The following is a 17,060-nucleotide window of genomic DNA, read 5'->3' as shown; positions in this document are numbered from 1 at the left end:
TTGAATAATTACTTCGCGTCAGTACTTACAGTAGAAAAAGGATAGCATGCCAGAAATCCCAAGAAAACGAATATTGAATCGGGGACAGGGACTCGATAAAATTAACATAAGTAAAGCAACAGTAATGAAGAAAATAACAGCACTGAAGAGTGACAAATCCCCAGGACCAGATGGTTTCCATCCCAGGGTTTTAAAGGAAGTAGGTGAGCACATTGCGGATGCCCTAACTATAATCTTTCAAAGTTCTCTAGATTCAGGAACTGTCCCTCTAGATTGGAAAATTGCACATGTCACTCTGCTTTTTAAGAAAGGAGAGAGGGGGAAACTGGGGAATTATAGACCAGTTAGCCTAACATCTGTTGTGGGGAAAATGCTGGAGTCTATAATTAAGGATAGGGTGACTGAACACCTCGAGAATTTTCAGTTAATCAGGGAGAGCCAGCATGGATTTGTGAAAGGTAGGTCGTGCCTGACAAATCTGATTAAATTTTTTGAAGAGGTGACTAAAGTAGTGGTCAGGGGAATGTCAATGGATGTTATTTATATGGACTTCCAGAAGGCATTTGATAAGGTCCCACATAAGAGACTGTTAGCTAAGTTAGAAGCCCATGGAATCGAGGGAAAAGTACAGACTTGGTTAGGAAATTGGCAGAGCGAAAGGCGACAGAGAGTAGGGATAATGGGTAAGTATTCACATTGGCAGGATGTGACTAGTGGAGTCCCACAGGTATCTGTCTTGGGGCCTCAATTATTCACAATATTTATTAACGACTTAGATGAAGGCATAGCAAGTCTCATATCTAAGTTTGCCGATGACACAAAGATTGGTGGCAATGTAAGCAGCGTAGATGAAACATAAAATTACAAAGCGATATTGATAGATTAGGTGATTGGGCAAAACTGTGGCAAATGGAATTCAATGTAGACAAATGTGAGGTCATCCACTTTGGATCAAAAAAGGATCGAACAGGGTACTTTCTAAAATGGTAAAAAGTTAAAAACAGTGGATGTCCAAAGTGACTTAGTGGGTTTAGGTACATAGATCATTGAAGTGTCATGAACAGGTGCAGAAAATAATCAATAAGGCTAATGGAATGCTGGCCTTTATATCTAGAGGACTGGAGTACAAGGGGGCAGAAGTTATGCTGCAGCTATACAAAACCCTGGTTAGACTGCACCTGGAGTACTGTGAGCAATTCTGGGCACCGCACCTTCAGAAGGACATATTGGCCTTGGAGCGAGTGCAGCGTAGGTTTACTAGACTGATACCTGGACTTCAAGGATTAAGTTACGAGGAGAGATTATACAAATTGGGGTTGTATTCTCTAGAGTTTAGAAGGTTGAGGGGTGATCTGATCGAAGTTTATAAGATATTAAGGGGAACGGATAGGGTGGATAGAGAGAAACTATTTCCGCTGGTTGGGGATTTTAGGAGTAGGGGGCACAGTCTAAAAATTAGAGCCAGACCTTTCAAGAGCGAGATTAGAAAACATTTCTACACACAAAGGGTGGTAGAAGTTGGAACTCTCTTCTGCAAACAGCAATTGATACTAGCTCAATTGCTAAATTTAAATGAGATAGTTAGCTTTTTGGCAACCAAAGGTATTAAGGGATATGGGCCAAAGGCAGGTATATGGAGCTAGATCACAGATCAGCCATGATCTTATCAAATGGCGGAGCAGGCACGAGAGGCTGAATGACCTACTCCTGTTCCTATGTTCCTATGATATGTTTTTACAATACTTTTATTTCTAACAAAAACAGAACAGTAACGTAGACAGAACTGGTTTAAACTGTGTTCTCGCAAATTCTGTCATTTCCCCTCAATGATGCTGATAACATTGAAGACGATGCATTTCAGGGCCGAAGACATTGTAGTGTATGGATAGACACATATAGATTAATAAATGAGCTAGGTGGATAATATTGAGCTCTGCTCCTCCTTTTTACAGCTTGTTTTGGTGTTAAAACTTTTGTACACCTTACTGTAAAAGCTATCTTTCTTCCTAGTTAAATACAAGGCATTAATGAAGTCATTTTGCTGATTGTACCCCCTTTAATCTTGAAAGTTAACAGTGATGTTATCAACTGATAATCTGTTTATTAGAAACTGCTGCTGTCTTAATAGATTTGCGTTTCTTAAGGATGAAAACCAAGTTCTTTCAGGTTTTCTGGGGCTGTCTTTTTTTCTCAGAGCTAAAAGCAGTTTAATTGTCATTCTTGGCTTTATATTAGGAGTACTTTAAGCATTTTAATCATTGTGTTTTCTATGAGCATATGCTGTTTTACATTTGTTAATTGTTTTCTCTGTATATGTATACAGGTATGTGTTATTTTTGTGATATTGAGTCCTTTTGTTTTTGGATCCGAAACCTGACATTTGCAAGTTGAGTATCTGACCAAATGATCAAATTATGTAAATTATGTGAACAATCTCTAGCTTGCGACTTGGGATTATCACATAAAATTTGGCACTTTTGAGTTAATCAACCCATTACAAGGAATCAATATTTTACGGTGGATGACAGCAAATATGGCTGAATGATTGAGTGTGATTAAGGTACCTGGAGTTGTTATGAGAGCGTTAATGTAGTTATTAAAAGTATGTCCATTTCAGTTTAAGATTGCGCCCCCAGAATATGGGAGATTTAGGGAAAACCTTTGTGCAACATTGCTGTTTGCGGGAGCTTGCTGTGCGCAATTTGGCTGCCGCGTTTCCTACATTACAACAGTAACTACACTTCAAAAGTATTTCATTGGCTGTTAAGCGCTTTGGAACATCCTGAGGTCGTGAAAGGTGCTGTATAAATGCATGTCTTTCTTAAAGTGTTTGGCTTTATACATTTTAAATTACAGACGTGTGGTATGGATTTATTTTGACTGTAATTTACATTATACCACTGCTGAAATGCACAAAGTTTTTTTTGGGAAAACAGCTTTGGAGAAATACAAAGTTACAGTTTGAATTTATTTAATTTTTTTTTATTTTCATAGCAGCGCATCTGAAACTGCTATTATGTTGGCTGTCTCCTCCCCACCCCCAAGGGATTCTCACAGTGAAGAAGCAATTAACCCCTTATCTTTACGGCCAGGTCATGAAAGAAATGTACACTAGGTTAAGGATAGAACAGAAATTCCACATCCCATAGCACCCGCAAGTGTCAGGCTTAGTGGAAAGAACAAATAGAACAGTTAAAACTATATTGAAGAAAGTAGTCAGTGAGACTGAGATCTTAAAATACCCCTGATTTTAATGCCAATTAGAGAAACTGTGTTTAGAAATACTGAAGTAACGCCTTTTGACTTTTGAAGCCATTGCAGGACATGAAAGAGCGTCTCCGAAACACCTCAATGTTGCCCTGATGACTGATATGTTAAAGCAAACCGTTGCCACTGAACCCTTTCAGGGGCACACATCGTTAAAAGGCCTCCCCTTTTTAGTTCATAAATTTGGTTAATTTCTGATTAAATTCTAACCAGTATGGAGAGTTATTTCTTTTTAGATTGAAATGATGGAGTGGATGTTCCTTGCTGCTCTGATGGATTTTGTTATAACCAGTCAGGAAAGAGGTATCAGAGTACCTGAATACTTCTCTTACCAATGACAACTGCCAGTGTAAGGCAGGCCAATATTAATCTGGCAGAATAATGCACTAAAATTTTAAATTTTTCATATTTCTGGCGACAACATGAAGGCAAATAAATTAATGTTCATCAATTATGGTAACTGTGAACTCATGTTAAAGGCAACAGGACAAGAATCCATATGTAACAAAACTAAATTGGACCAGGATGAATCAATGAAATGTCCGAGGCCAGCAGAAGGACCAAATAATGAATTGATAGTGATGTGCGATTCGGAATTTTCCTACCCCGTTAAATTTTCCTTTTGTATCTTTGCCTTCCAATTTATGTAATTGTACGTATGTAAAATTTAATCATGCGCTGCCAAGAGAAATAGTACACGATTTTACTAAGCGCAATTCAGGAACAAAATCAGATGAAGTGACATAAAGAGAATGTGGGAACATGATAAAACAATGCGCAAGCGATTAAAGATATTGTTTAAAGAAATAAATAGGCAGACAGGGGATGTTATATCAGAACAACGAAGACTAATAAGAACAACTGATCTCAAAAATAATTATGTATGAAGGGTTTCTGCTTAAATCAGATTCAAAAAGGGGTTAAATGATATGGAAAAGAATTGGATACCAAATTTTATTTTAGGTAACCAAATGACAATCTAGAAATCAAATGGGACCATGGTTTGGTATACGGTGCGGAGATACAGATTGGTGTATTATGCCAGGAAGCCTTGCAAGCAAAGGGACATTATTTCGGACTGATTCCTGTGATAGTGGCAATACCGTGGTTATCTGTTGAAGTAAGGCTGATGGAAATATTTAAAGTGGACTCAGTAAGCTTGTTGGAAGATGACATATGCAAGGAATTTGTGAATTATCCGAAGATATCAGTGAGGGAAAAGGAAGGGCTCTGGCTTGCACCAGACACCTCGTGTACAGTTCCAGGAAAAGTGGTGCCTGGCTATGCGGCTGCAATGTGCTGCAGAGCTCCCCATTAGCATGTGGCTTCACCCTAGGTGAATGATCCCCTAACTTCACTATAAAGGTTGATAGATGGAACTCAAAGAAAACTAATGTTCGGAGGGAGGAAGGTATTGCGTTATACACCATATGTATGGTTGACGAACAACATTCTGCCTTACACCAACCAAAATTACTAAAATTGGAGATAAAATATTGGTGTCTGTTGGGGCCAACAACGTTACAGAAATTCAAGTAAATGTTACCCTCCAGACAGAAGCTTTACGAGCAGTTGTAAATTTTGGCCATCCAATTTCTCCGCTTTCTTCAGTCTTAAATCTATGTTGTAATATACCAACACTTCTCAGGGACAATGGGGGTGATTTTACCACCCGCTATCGGGTGCGTTCTCGGCGGGGGGCCCCCGAAAATCGGGGAATCCCAGAGCGGGACCGGATCCCGTCTCGATCCCGCCCACTTCCAGGTTCCCCACGGACGCACCGGCGCGCGCGCGCGCAGACCCCGCAGGTGGGAATCCCGCAGGCAATTAAAGCCAGCGGGATGCCACTTGTAAGTATTTATCTTGCTCGTTCAGGTCGTTTACAGGCCTGATTGAGCTGTTTTATTAGGAAGGGTGAGATTTTACCTTGAACTGAGACTGTTTCCCATACTGGGAGAAACACTCTCACTTCAAACGGACGTTTTGCAGCCAGCAGCCTGTGGCAGCTGCCAAGGTGCATTCCACAGATGGGGAGGGGGGAGACCCTTCACCAACGCAGGAGGCCACTCCGTCACATAGGGCAACGCTAGCCCTCCACCACCTTCCTCCTAGCAAGACGATTCACCGACGTGGAACTGCAACCCCGGTGCGAGGACACACTTACCTACCTTGCAGAACCCCTCAGACCTACACCTTCCAGATGGGGGCCGCCTTGACCTCCTCGAAGGACGAACAGCATCACCAGCCTCAGCAGCCTCGCAGGCCACGCCGTCCGCCTCAGACACGTGGAGCCCCACAACACGGTGCTGTGGCACATCCACCTGCACAGCAGGAGGGAGGGCAACCGCAGGGAGAGATGCGTCGCAGAGGGCACTACCCTCGCCACAGGGTCCACAGACCGAGGCTCAGCTTCCTGGACCTCTCTGAGCAGCAGTGCACACGGAGGCTCAGAGTCACTCGACATGTAGTCGTGGACATCTGCAGCCTCTTTCATGCCGAGCTGCTCCTGGCTGACCCGAGCACCATCTTCTTACCTGTCGTTGTCAAAGTCACCACTGCCCTCAACAACTTCTCCTCCGCATCCTTCCAGGGTGCAACCGGGGACATCGCCGATGTCTCGCAGTCGTCTGCGCAGAAGAGCCCTGCAAATACACCTACACCCACTCTGCAGTGACACAATGGGTGGCATCAGCTGTGGGTCCTCATAGTGATCCTCAGGAGCGGGCATTATTGCACAAACCAGACAGGATTCGCGAAGACATGGCAGTAGTGGTGCCAATATAATATGTAATGTGGGTTGTTCAGAAATTCAATATAAGTAACACCCATGATAAACCCTCAAACACCCTTGTGCATCCCCTTCATGCTCACAACACGTTTGCCTTACGCTGCCTACTGCACATATGTGATGCATGCCCTGTGGCTGCAGCACAGGTAGTGGCAGGTTGAGTGAGGCTGGCCGTGAAAGAGATGCACGAGAGGGTGAGTATGAGATAGAGCCATGAGATTGTATGAGGATTGGGTTGAGTGGTAGTGGCGGGATGAGTACTGGTGAGGTGAGTAGGTGCAGGTAAGATGGGGATGAGGTTTGAGTGGGTATGAGGGATGATGTGACAGAGTAGTGTTGGCAGTGCAGAAGGAGATGTGTGGTGGGGGCAGTGATGTGGCAGACGGAGTGTAGGAGAAGGACTACGTGTGCTCACTTTGGCTGACCTACTGAGGTCATTGGAGGGCCTCCTGCACTGTATGCAGGTGGGCGATATGTTGGTTGAGCTGGTGACCTCCTCTGCCACCTCGAGCCAGGCTTTCCTGGTGGCAGAGGCAGGCCGCTTCCTCCCGCCCACCGGGAGGAAGATCTCTGTCCTCCCCCTCCTCCTCACCCCATGTATTGATACCTGGAGTGAGGCATCATTAAACTGGGAGCAGCCTTCCTCCTGGGCTGCTCCATGCTGTAATTTTTGCTATTTGTTGCAGCATCTGTCGGTGGAGGACTGCCCCTTTAAACAGAGTGCCTCCAGCTGACCGATCTTACTGCGCACGTGCAGCCCGCCCGACGCGCAGATCAGCAGTGGGGAACCCGGAGGAGCAGGTAAGTGGATCCAATTAGTGGTTTGTCTGCTACGATCGCGCGGGAAGCAGACTAATTTCACCGGGCGCGTTACCCACGCGCCCGATAGCCCCCCCGCCGAGAACCCGCAGCCCTGCTAACATCGGGCCCAATATCATTGTAATGCTGCAGCAGAATGATGACATAGAACAGTCTATTGCCACCTTGGAAACCACGAATGGTATATACCATATCTGGGTGAAAACAGCCTCTGCATCCCTGCTGGTAGCAAAGCTACTCATGCTGACTGTCCTCAAAGTAATAGTTTGCTTGTTTTTTTTGAAAAACCCTGAAAAAAGTTGAGATAAGAGAGAATACGATAAAAATATTAGCTCTGATGGGAAAATAAGTTTACGAGGCCACAAAAAGGTCTTTTTTAGCCTCGAAGTGGGGAATGTAAGAATATCAATATGTTTTTACATTACTTTTATTTCTAACAAAGACAGAATCTACAGTAATGTAGACAGAATTGGTTTAAACTGTGTTCTCGTAAATCTTGTCTTTTCCCCTTAATGCGCTGATAACATTGGAGAGGATGAGTTTCAGGGCCGAAGACATTGTACTGTACGGATAGGCACATATAGATTATTAAATCAATAAGCTAGGTGGATAATATTGAGCTTAAAGGGTTGTTAGGCTTTTAAAACATATGGGGGCGAAATTAGACCGTGTAGCGCCCGTTTTGTAGGCGCTCCGCCAACATCTAAGCCCCGAAAATGACGTCTGAGACGCGCATGCACACTTTCGACGTGATGTGCGCAGAACGTCATCTTGGTAAAGGGGTTTGCGTACACGCACCTAACAAACAGCATGTAGAGAGTGTGCAACACTGACTTAAAGAGACCACTGTTATTTTCGAACTCCCCACTCCAGTCAACGCACCGTTGAAGGTCTTAACCTCCCACAGCTGAACAGGCCTTGAACAGCATGAGCCCAGCACCATTATTTAAAGGGATCATGCAGGAGTTACAGGTTAGTTTCTGGATTATTTCTTCTGGCTGCTGATGTATTTGTACGTGTCTTCGGAGGTAACCTACACTTGGATCAAGTTTCAGTACTCTACAGGGAGTGGGTTGGCTAGCTGACAGGCAACAGCAAGGGCACTGGCAGAGTGGCAGGGATGGAAGCTGGAATACCATCATCCTGAGAGAAGGCAGCAGGTTCGTGTTCCATGGAGCCACTGACACTTGCTGCCTCCTGTTATGCATTACCTTCTCCTGCAAGAAAGAGGGAAATGTGTCAGTACATGTCCAGCAAGGTGTTTGGGTGATGTGGCTGTCATGACTGAATAGCTGCCAGTGTGTGTGACCTGTGAGTTGAGGGTGTGCGGTTTGCAACAGTGGTAATGTGTGAGGATGAGATGAAGCATCTGATTGGAAGAGTTGCGTACTGATTGAAAGAGTTTGGTGGTAGGTGGGTGAGGGGGGCATAGTGCATGGAGCATTGGATGAGGTCAGTGGTGCAGTTGGTGAGAGATATGCTACATGACAGTTGAACTCGCTCACCTTGACTAATCATGTCAAATCATTGAATTTCTTCCTGCACTGCATCCATGTTCTTGGCGCTATGCTCCTGACATTGACCTCCTCCACTACTTCCTTCCACTACCTCTTGAGTAAATGTCTGGAGGGCCTCTTGCCCCCACTGTGGATACAGGATGCCCCTTCTTCTGTCCACCACTTCCACCAAGGCCTCTAGTACATCATCCGAAAACCTGGGTGCACGCTCTCTCGCAGATCCGGCCATTCTTCAATTAATTGCAGTACAGATTCACTTCACAATTGACTTCCACACTTCCTGCAGCCACAGTGCACCTCCCCTTTAAGAGGTGCAGGCTGCCTTTAAGTAGTGCTAGCCACTCCCAACATAGGGGCACCCTGCTGATGCGTGCAGCCAATGAACAGCACAGGTAGCACTAGCTGCATGCAGCAATCATTTAAAACATCAAGCAGCACGAATGTTACGTATATCTTTAAACAGATTCAAAAAGCTAGAGACAGTAATATTTCTGATAATTCACTTAATTTATTATTGACAAAACATTAACTGTAAACACCCATATAGAGCAGCGCACATTAGCCGTATGCCTAAAACTCATGTGCGTGGATTTAATGAGAAACTGTGAAGATGGTTTCTCCAAGCCTGTTCACGCCACCGGATCTCTTTCCAACTAAGTAAAACATGGCATCTCCTCTTATACAATTGCTTTTATGGTCAATTTCCAGCGGATGCAACGCTATCTGATGTTGTACGAATCCTAATTCTTTGAACAGATTACCAGATAGGAATGAGAAGCCCCATGCTTTTCACACCATACTGTTACCAAGCAGGTCGTCTTGCAACAGAAAACAAAAAAAAATGGTCCCAACAATGAAGTGCTGGCTTATAGCATGTGGGAAGGAAAGGGTTACCAGTTTAACATCTGATATCATGATCATCAAAACATTTTAAAAAGAATTATTCCCTGTAATTTTAATGGCCACATTTGAATTGACGACTGGGTTCAATTAGCAGCATGTTTCATGTTTCTATTCAGTCGAATGGGACAAAGTGCCATTCAGGTCACAAAACTAAAATCACGTTATGAGTTTGTCCCATTGGATTGAATAGAAACATGAAATATCTGCCCTCGACATCAAGACAGCATTCGAACAAGTACGGTACCGAGGAGCCCTAGCGAAACCAAAGTCTATGGGTATCAAAAAGAAAACCCTCCAGTGGCTGAAGTCATACCTGATGTTTGGCCTTCAACAGCACAACCATCACAACCCCAGAATATCACTGCAGGAGTTGCTTAGGGAAGCGCCCTCAGCCCAACCATCTTCAGCTACTTCACCAATGATCTTCCTGTTATAAGGTCAGGAGTGGGGCTGATCACTGGTGATTCCACAGTTTTCAGCTCCATTCACAACTCCTTCAATAATGATGCAGCGCGTGCCAAGCTTGGGCTGACATGTGGCAGGTAATGGCCATCTCAAATAAGAGAAAGCATAGCAATCTCCCATTGACCTTCTATGGCATCACCATCATCAAGTCCTTCATTATCAACATCTTAGGAGTCACCAGTGACCAGCTTAACTGGACCAGCCATATCAACACCATGGCTGCAAGAGCAGGAAAGAAGCTGGGTACTGTGACAAATGCCTCACCTCCTGACTCTTCAAAGCATTCATACCATATACAATGCTCATCAGGAGTGTGATGGAATATTCAGCACTCATCTAGATGTGTGCAGCTGCAACAACACCCAAGATGCTCAACAACATCCATGACAAAGCAGTTTGCTTGATCAGTGCTCCTGCCACTGAACTCAATACCTACCCTCTCCACCATCAGTGCACTGTGGCTGCGGTATGTACAATCGACAGGATGCACTGCAACAACTTAGCAAGGTTACTACAATAGCGCCTCCCTCCATTGCAACCGCTACCACCAAAAAGGGCAAGAGTAGCTATGTTGTGGGAACACCATTAGCTCCAAGTCACACACCACCCTGACTTGGATATATATCACTGCTCCTTCATTGTCAGGAGCAGCATCACTACAAGGATTGCAGTGGTTGAAGGAAAAGGCTCATCAACACCTTCTCAGAGAAACTAGGAGTTGTATTAAATGCAGCCTTGCCAGGGTCACCCACATCCCAAGAAAAAAGAAGAAAAGCACAATTTTAAAATCTATGTAAGGCTTCAACTCATTCAGACAAAATTTTTAATATTTGTGTATGCTCAAAATGTTAACTTTCTAACCTTAAAAGGAATGGGCATTTTTCTGGAAATCTGTCAGTAGGATTGATTTCATCCTTCAAAAATTTCCTATGAATTCACCAAAAATAGAATTAGTTTTTGATATATTTTCATTACTTCTATCAATTGGGATTTTACTTTTTAAAAAAAATGTCAACAGTGCCTTCAGTTTGTATTAGTAAGTGCATCAATCCAGTTAATTATGTAAACTTCTACTGTACTCCGGGAGAGCAGGGTTAAGGAGCTGTCACCTTGCAATAATTCTTGCATGTAAACACATTGCCAATTTGAGAATAGCTAGAGTGATGGTAGTTGAAGCCAAAAAGGCAAAGGAGAAATAACTTGCATTTATACAGTATTTTTTAAATCTCTCAGAAACATCCCAAAGCACTTCACACACAATGAATTTTAGTATTTTATTTTGTAGGCAAACACAGCAACCAGTTTGCATGCAGTTGGTTCCCCACAAACAGCCATGAGGTGATCACTTAATCTGTTTTTGGTGATATTGGTCGAGAGAGAAACATTAGCCAGCACACAGATAGAAGTTCTTGCTCTTTGAATAGTGGCAAGAGATCTTTAACTTCCACTTGAACCACTGCAATTCTAGAGTCTCAATATCCTTCCTATAGTGTGGAGCACAATTCTGCTCACAGCACTTTAACTGAGGTCTTACTCCGGTTTTATATAGGCTCATAATTACCCTTTGGATTTTATATTCTATACCACTTGTGACAAAACTTAGAATTCCATTACCTTTTTTAGCAACTTGAGGTATTGCCTGCAATGTCCTGTGAAACTGTGCTTCTCAATTTATCTGCTGCTCTACAGCACCAGGCCTACTTCCATTCAAAGTATAATAACTTTTTTTTCTTTAAAGAATGCATCAAGTTCACACTTACTGATACTTAATTTCATCTGCCACTTTTTAGCCCATTCCCCCATCTTATCAATATCCCATTGCAACTTCCTTTTGTCTTCTAAAGAATTAACTATATCTCCTGTATTTGTATTATCTACAAATTTTGACACCACTTCCTTTCGGCCTATATCCAAATCATTGATATACACAGTAAACAGAAGTGGCGCTAGAACTGACCCTGTTGGAAACCATTTCCAACCAATCTGAAAAACTGCCCCCAACTCCTACTCTGTTTTCTCCTAACCAATTTTAATCCAGTTTACTATCCTCCCATAATTCCATACCCCTTAATCTTCTCTAGTAATCTCCCATGTGGCACCTTGTCAAAGGCTTTCCTAAAGTTCACATACTCAACGTCCACTGCATTTCCCCCATCTACCATGTCTGTTACCTCCTCAAAAATTCTATGAGGTTTATCAAGCACAATCATCCTTACTGGCTCCCTCTAACTATTTTCTCTTTATCTAGATACATGGTAATTTCATCCTTAACGAAAGACTCTAAATTTTAGTCCCCCCTCATAAATACAAAAAATAAACCATATCACACCATCACAATTGGTAGTCTAGTTAAACACTTGGCTTTGATCAGCCCTATCAATGAATCCTGTCAGCTCACTTCTTACAGTAGAATGGCCTAGGCCATATCAACATCTTTCAGCAGTCCTTACAAAGTGGCTATGAACATTTGAGTCTTTCTTTTTCTTTTTGTGGCTTCTCTGGATAGGAAGTTTGGCAGTCTAACCCCTGACTCCTTTCCTGTTTGGGCTTGGCCAGTAGAATTGTCAATTGAACCAGCTACCGTCCTCTCAAGATTTCTGCCAGACAACCTCATGCTGTATACACAGCAAGAACAGTTTCCCCACCATCTTGTATGAATACCTACTGGTAGTATCTGAAACAAGATAACAAATTACCTATTGTCCCAGATAAATATGGAAAACAGTTTCAATGGTCATTAACTCCCAGTCAGTTCATTAACATACCAATCCCCTCTGTCTCAATGTCACCAGTCTACTTCTCTGTCAAATATGACAGATATGATGCTGGACCTTTGAAAATTAATCTTTAAAATCCTGAACCTGAGTTAATTTCAGGGACATATATCTTAAACTGAAAATCGCTGGCAGATCAAATAAACAATAATCCCTAGTCATGGCACTTCTTAAAAAATGAAATTGTTTCCTTTTTTGTGGATGGGGATTTTTTGACAGATTACAAAGTACTCAGTGTGTGTTTTATAGTGCTTAAGTGTTTTTTGTTTGTAAACTTTGAGCCGGTCACTAAAAAGCAATCAGCATGCTTCACACCTTACTGACTAAAGACACTTTTCATGCGTTAGACACAGGCCAAATATTTAAAAAAATGGAAGGATGGATGTAATATCATAACATAAAGCTGCCAAAAAGAAAAAGTAGATTGTTAATTTCAAATTACAGATCAGCAGAGACTGATTAGTTTTTGTGTTACTAAGTATAGTGGCAATTGTACGCCCAGTTTTATGTTGTGGGTTTAGGTCTGCTTAGAACTAAAACGAGGCTACCTACACATCTTTCAGTCAGCCAACTGCAATAAATGACCTCCATTCCTTATGGCCTGCATTGCATTCAATCAAGTACCAGGACTGGAAAAAAACAATGTTCCAGCAAACAGTTCCCCCCATTTGAATAAGTCATTGGTTTTTTCATGAATCTACTACTGCAATTCAACAATAAAATTCATAATCAAATCACTGTACTAAAATTTCCAGCAAATTTAATGCACTTCATAATAGTAACGCCTGAAATCTTTGTCAAAATGTTTGGGTTTATATTCTCAACATGGCTACTTATCTTTTAAAATTACACAGTCGAAACATTTTGTATGTTAACACAGACTTCCTTTTGAGATGGGATTGTGGTTAAAGTGGCAGGTACGGTAGAGATAGCCCTGGACTTGGTTATGACTATGTGTTATTTAAATACAACTTTTAATATTCTCAATGTAAAAACCTTTCATTACACATAGTACAATATGAAAAATATCCCATGTACGTAAAAACACCAAACCTGCAATTAGTCGACATCCCCCAGTACTACCATAATACTGCTCTATTCAGGCACTATCTACCTACACCTTGCTGGATTAACTGAAGTAGTGTGACTACTGTGAATTGGAATATATTTTAATTCCTTATGTTTATATTGCCAACAAAGCTAAATGTTCATGCCAGCACACAGACTCAGTAAGTAACACTAATATTTGGACTTCATATGGTCTATTGAAAATTTCATGCATTATTCTCACCAAAGGAGATTTTCTCAATGTTGGATAACAGTAACTGCTGAGGCAGCAGGCAGATCACTCAATGAAATACATTCTGTAATGGTGGATACTATAGACACATTAAAACTAAGGAAAGTTAATGTTTTTATTATCCAGATACATTTTTTCCAAATGCTGAAACACAGTTAACTGCAATCATGAACTTCATAATTCACATCTTCACTTGTGCTTTTTTTCAAATACCTAATTAAGCATCCTCTCTACCTGTACTATCAGTTGACACAGACTTACCGTATGTTGTAGTATCCATCCATCCAGTTATCCATTTCACTTTTAATATGGCCTGAAGCTGAATGTGGCCCTCTATCCAGCAGTCCACTTGAGTACCATGATTCAGATGTAATAACATTATCCCGAACTGCTAAGGCGTTTCTTGGATATTCAGGAGAACCACCATAGTCATTCTCTAAACTCCCCTTCTCAACATAACGCCAAGATGGCGTTGATCCATAGAATGGGGTGGTTGTGCAGTCCGAGTATCTACACTGAGAAGCAAACACTTTGCGGTTGTCCATGGTGTCGGGTTCTTCTATTTTAATGTTAATGCTTGTAGCTACCCCAAACTGGGCATGGCACTGGTTGCCATTATTAAGGACACAGTTATCGGCATCTCTAAAGCCAGCTCTATCTGACAAGTTGTACAAGGTGCTTTCTCCAGAGGAAGGGCGGCCGTGACCATAGTTACCTGGAAACATTCGGTCAACGTGGCATTGCTTATGATCCTCGTCGGTATAATCGGTCGTCTGACTTTCGTTGCCAATGGATTTGGCTTCTTGGGCCCTGGCGATACATTCATTAGCATTGGAGTCTTCAACTAACCCGGCGCAAATCGCCTCTCTTCTCGAATGAGCTATTTCATACTCTGCGGAAAATATGTTGTTTTCTGTCTCCCTGAGTGCGCCTCTATCGAGCTCATCTCCCGCTTCCAGCCTGCTCGCTAGCCTCATACTCTGGGAACCGGCACACGGGTTGTCGGTCGGCACCGCAATCTTGGTGTCAACACCAATAGTTGTGTTACTGTTAACTGGAGGGAAAGCGAACATGCAGTCTCTCTTGCTCTGGCTGCCGTTCGGGCCATAGGGCGACTGCAGTTCTCCCAGCTCATTGCTTTCGATGTTCAGACCCATAGAAACAGAGACGGCTTTGCAAAGCTCCCGGGCAGTATCACTGGTCAGGGAGTACGAGCAACTGCCGCTAAACTCGGTTTCGGGGGAATAATCCCTTCCCAAGTCATGATCTTCAAAGCCGCCGCCGCCGTCGTGCCCGTCGCAGCGGCAATCCCTTCCTTTCTCTCGGTCTGAACAAACATCCCCGGTCGCGTTAAAGAGCGTCCGGATGACAAACGGCGAATGGCCGTAGCCAGCGTCTTCTTGATTCAAAATGGCGGGGTTCTGTCGGCACGCGGCATCATAAAAGGCGCCAAAGCCGTCTCCCTCCGCGCGCTCCCGCGAGGCGGCCGCGAGCTCCTGGTTGTAGGGCTTGCTCGCGCCCGCCAGCTCCGCGTCCCGCACGCACGCCGAGTGGAACACGTTTTGGAACGCCGTCCCCTGCCGCTGCATGCCGGCTGCTTCGAACGCCGGCCGCGCGTTGCAATTTCCATAAAGGCTGTTGCTCTCCATAATGTGTTTTCTTATTTGTAGTTTGCAAAATTATTTGTAATCTTCCTTTTTTCTGTTGTTAAAATGCAATTATTGACCGGTGACTTCCACAATGCATTTACAAAAAATAAAATAAAAATTGGGAGGGCTGGAGAAATAACAATGCTCAAAATCCCGTTACTTGATTCATTTTTCTTCTTCCTCCTCACTTGCAATTATATTAATGAGTTTTTCATAGTTTACAAAAAAATTGAGACTACGTGCACAGTTTTATTCCAATCAGTGGAGGTTGCCCGCATTACTTTTTTTTCCACACACGGCGATATGATAAATCATCTGTTAAATCCTTTCATTTCACGTTTTTAAAAAAACGCTGTGCAATCCCATATATTAACTCCGCCTTAATTCTCACATCCGTGACACGCTATTTGCACTGCAATCGTGTATTAGCGTTTTTTTTCCTTTCGAATTACTGCAGTCAGTAGCACACTTTTAAGAGAGTCTGGATTCAGTGATAGGTAGCTTTTTAATTTCAATTGCACAATGATTTTCCAATTGCAATTCCAGCAAATGTTGTATGACAATCGTATTCTTGTTTTAATTGATAAATGCTGGAATGAAACCCGTTCCACCCGACCCGCTGAAACGCCGTAGATTTTTTTTTAAATTTAGAAACGCTCTCAAAGGCAGATCCCGCAGCTCAATTTCTGTTGGTTGGTTTAGGTAAAAATAATTCAGAAGCAGTCATAAGTAGATACGTTAAGTAAACACGATCCGCTGTTTCAAAAAAAGTATGTCGATTCCTTTTCTTGCCTCAATTTCAACTGAAAGCGAACAGAAGTAAACTATTCCCGGGGATAGGAGAGTCACAAGCAGAGAACTGGGCTCCCAACATGTGGGAGAGAAAGTAATTATAGTGATCGGAAGCTTTCAATGAGCTCCAATAACATCAAGTTTTTTAGGTTGTTCACTTTATCGTTAATTGCACAAATACTTACTTCCAACGTAATGCAAAATACAATGTTGGCTATCCCCTTTTGCTAAAAGCACATGTGAACTATATTAATCCAGCAAAGTTCTACAGAATTGGCACTGCAAAGAATCGCAAACTTTTCTGTCCCACTTTGCACTCTTGAGTAATCCAGCTCGGCTCCGACAGTCTGATTCTCGTCGCTAGCTTGGATTTGTAAATTTTCCCTTCCTCGGCGATATCGCACGACACTTTATTTTTATTTTTCACTGTATCCGATTTTAGTCATCACATTGCAACCATTTCGTCAAATTCAGGTTTGCATACTGCGATACCAGAGCAGCGTGCGATCGGCGTCTTCTCTGAGCTACTGAGTGCATCTGGCAATTGAAAGTGTTGACGCTACGTTTTGAGACCTTGGGGTTTGGCCAAAATAGCTGCGTCAATCAAAAGAGTCTAGTGCGATCAAGAGAAGCAACCACATTTACATACAAGCACAGAAGATATATTAAAGTTATATGGTGATATTCCACATCTCCGCTGCTATTGATTTGTTTCAGATTTGTTATTAGTACTTGTAGACAACGTTTAAAAATATTCCATACCGTGGAACCTTTAATTCAAAGAAA

The 17,060-nt window shown here is 42.6% G+C and overlaps 1 protein-coding gene across 3 annotated transcripts in view; it reads right to left on the bottom strand.

Annotated features, from left to right (window-relative positions):
- Positions 1 to 16,800, bottom strand: part of ar (androgen receptor) — a 284,701-nt gene extending 267,901 nt beyond the window's left edge. For all 3 annotated transcript variants that reach the window (XM_067997226.1, XM_067997227.1, XM_067997228.1), the window contains exon 1: positions 14,095 to 16,800. In XM_067997226.1, the coding sequence (XP_067853327.1) occupies positions 14,095 to 15,482 (1,388 nt within the window). In that variant the 5' untranslated portion in view covers positions 15,483 to 16,800. The remainder of the gene's footprint in view (positions 1 to 14,094) is intronic.
- Between the last annotated feature and the right edge of the window lie 260 nt (positions 16,801 to 17,060).

The sequence above is a fragment of the Heptranchias perlo genome, chromosome 15, assembly GCF_035084215.1.
Source record: "Heptranchias perlo isolate sHepPer1 chromosome 15, sHepPer1.hap1, whole genome shotgun sequence".
Lineage (NCBI taxonomy): Eukaryota > Metazoa > Chordata > Chondrichthyes > Hexanchiformes > Hexanchidae > Heptranchias > Heptranchias perlo.
Note: the sequence above shows the minus strand (reverse complement) of the source record. Positions and strands in the feature narration are given on the sequence as shown.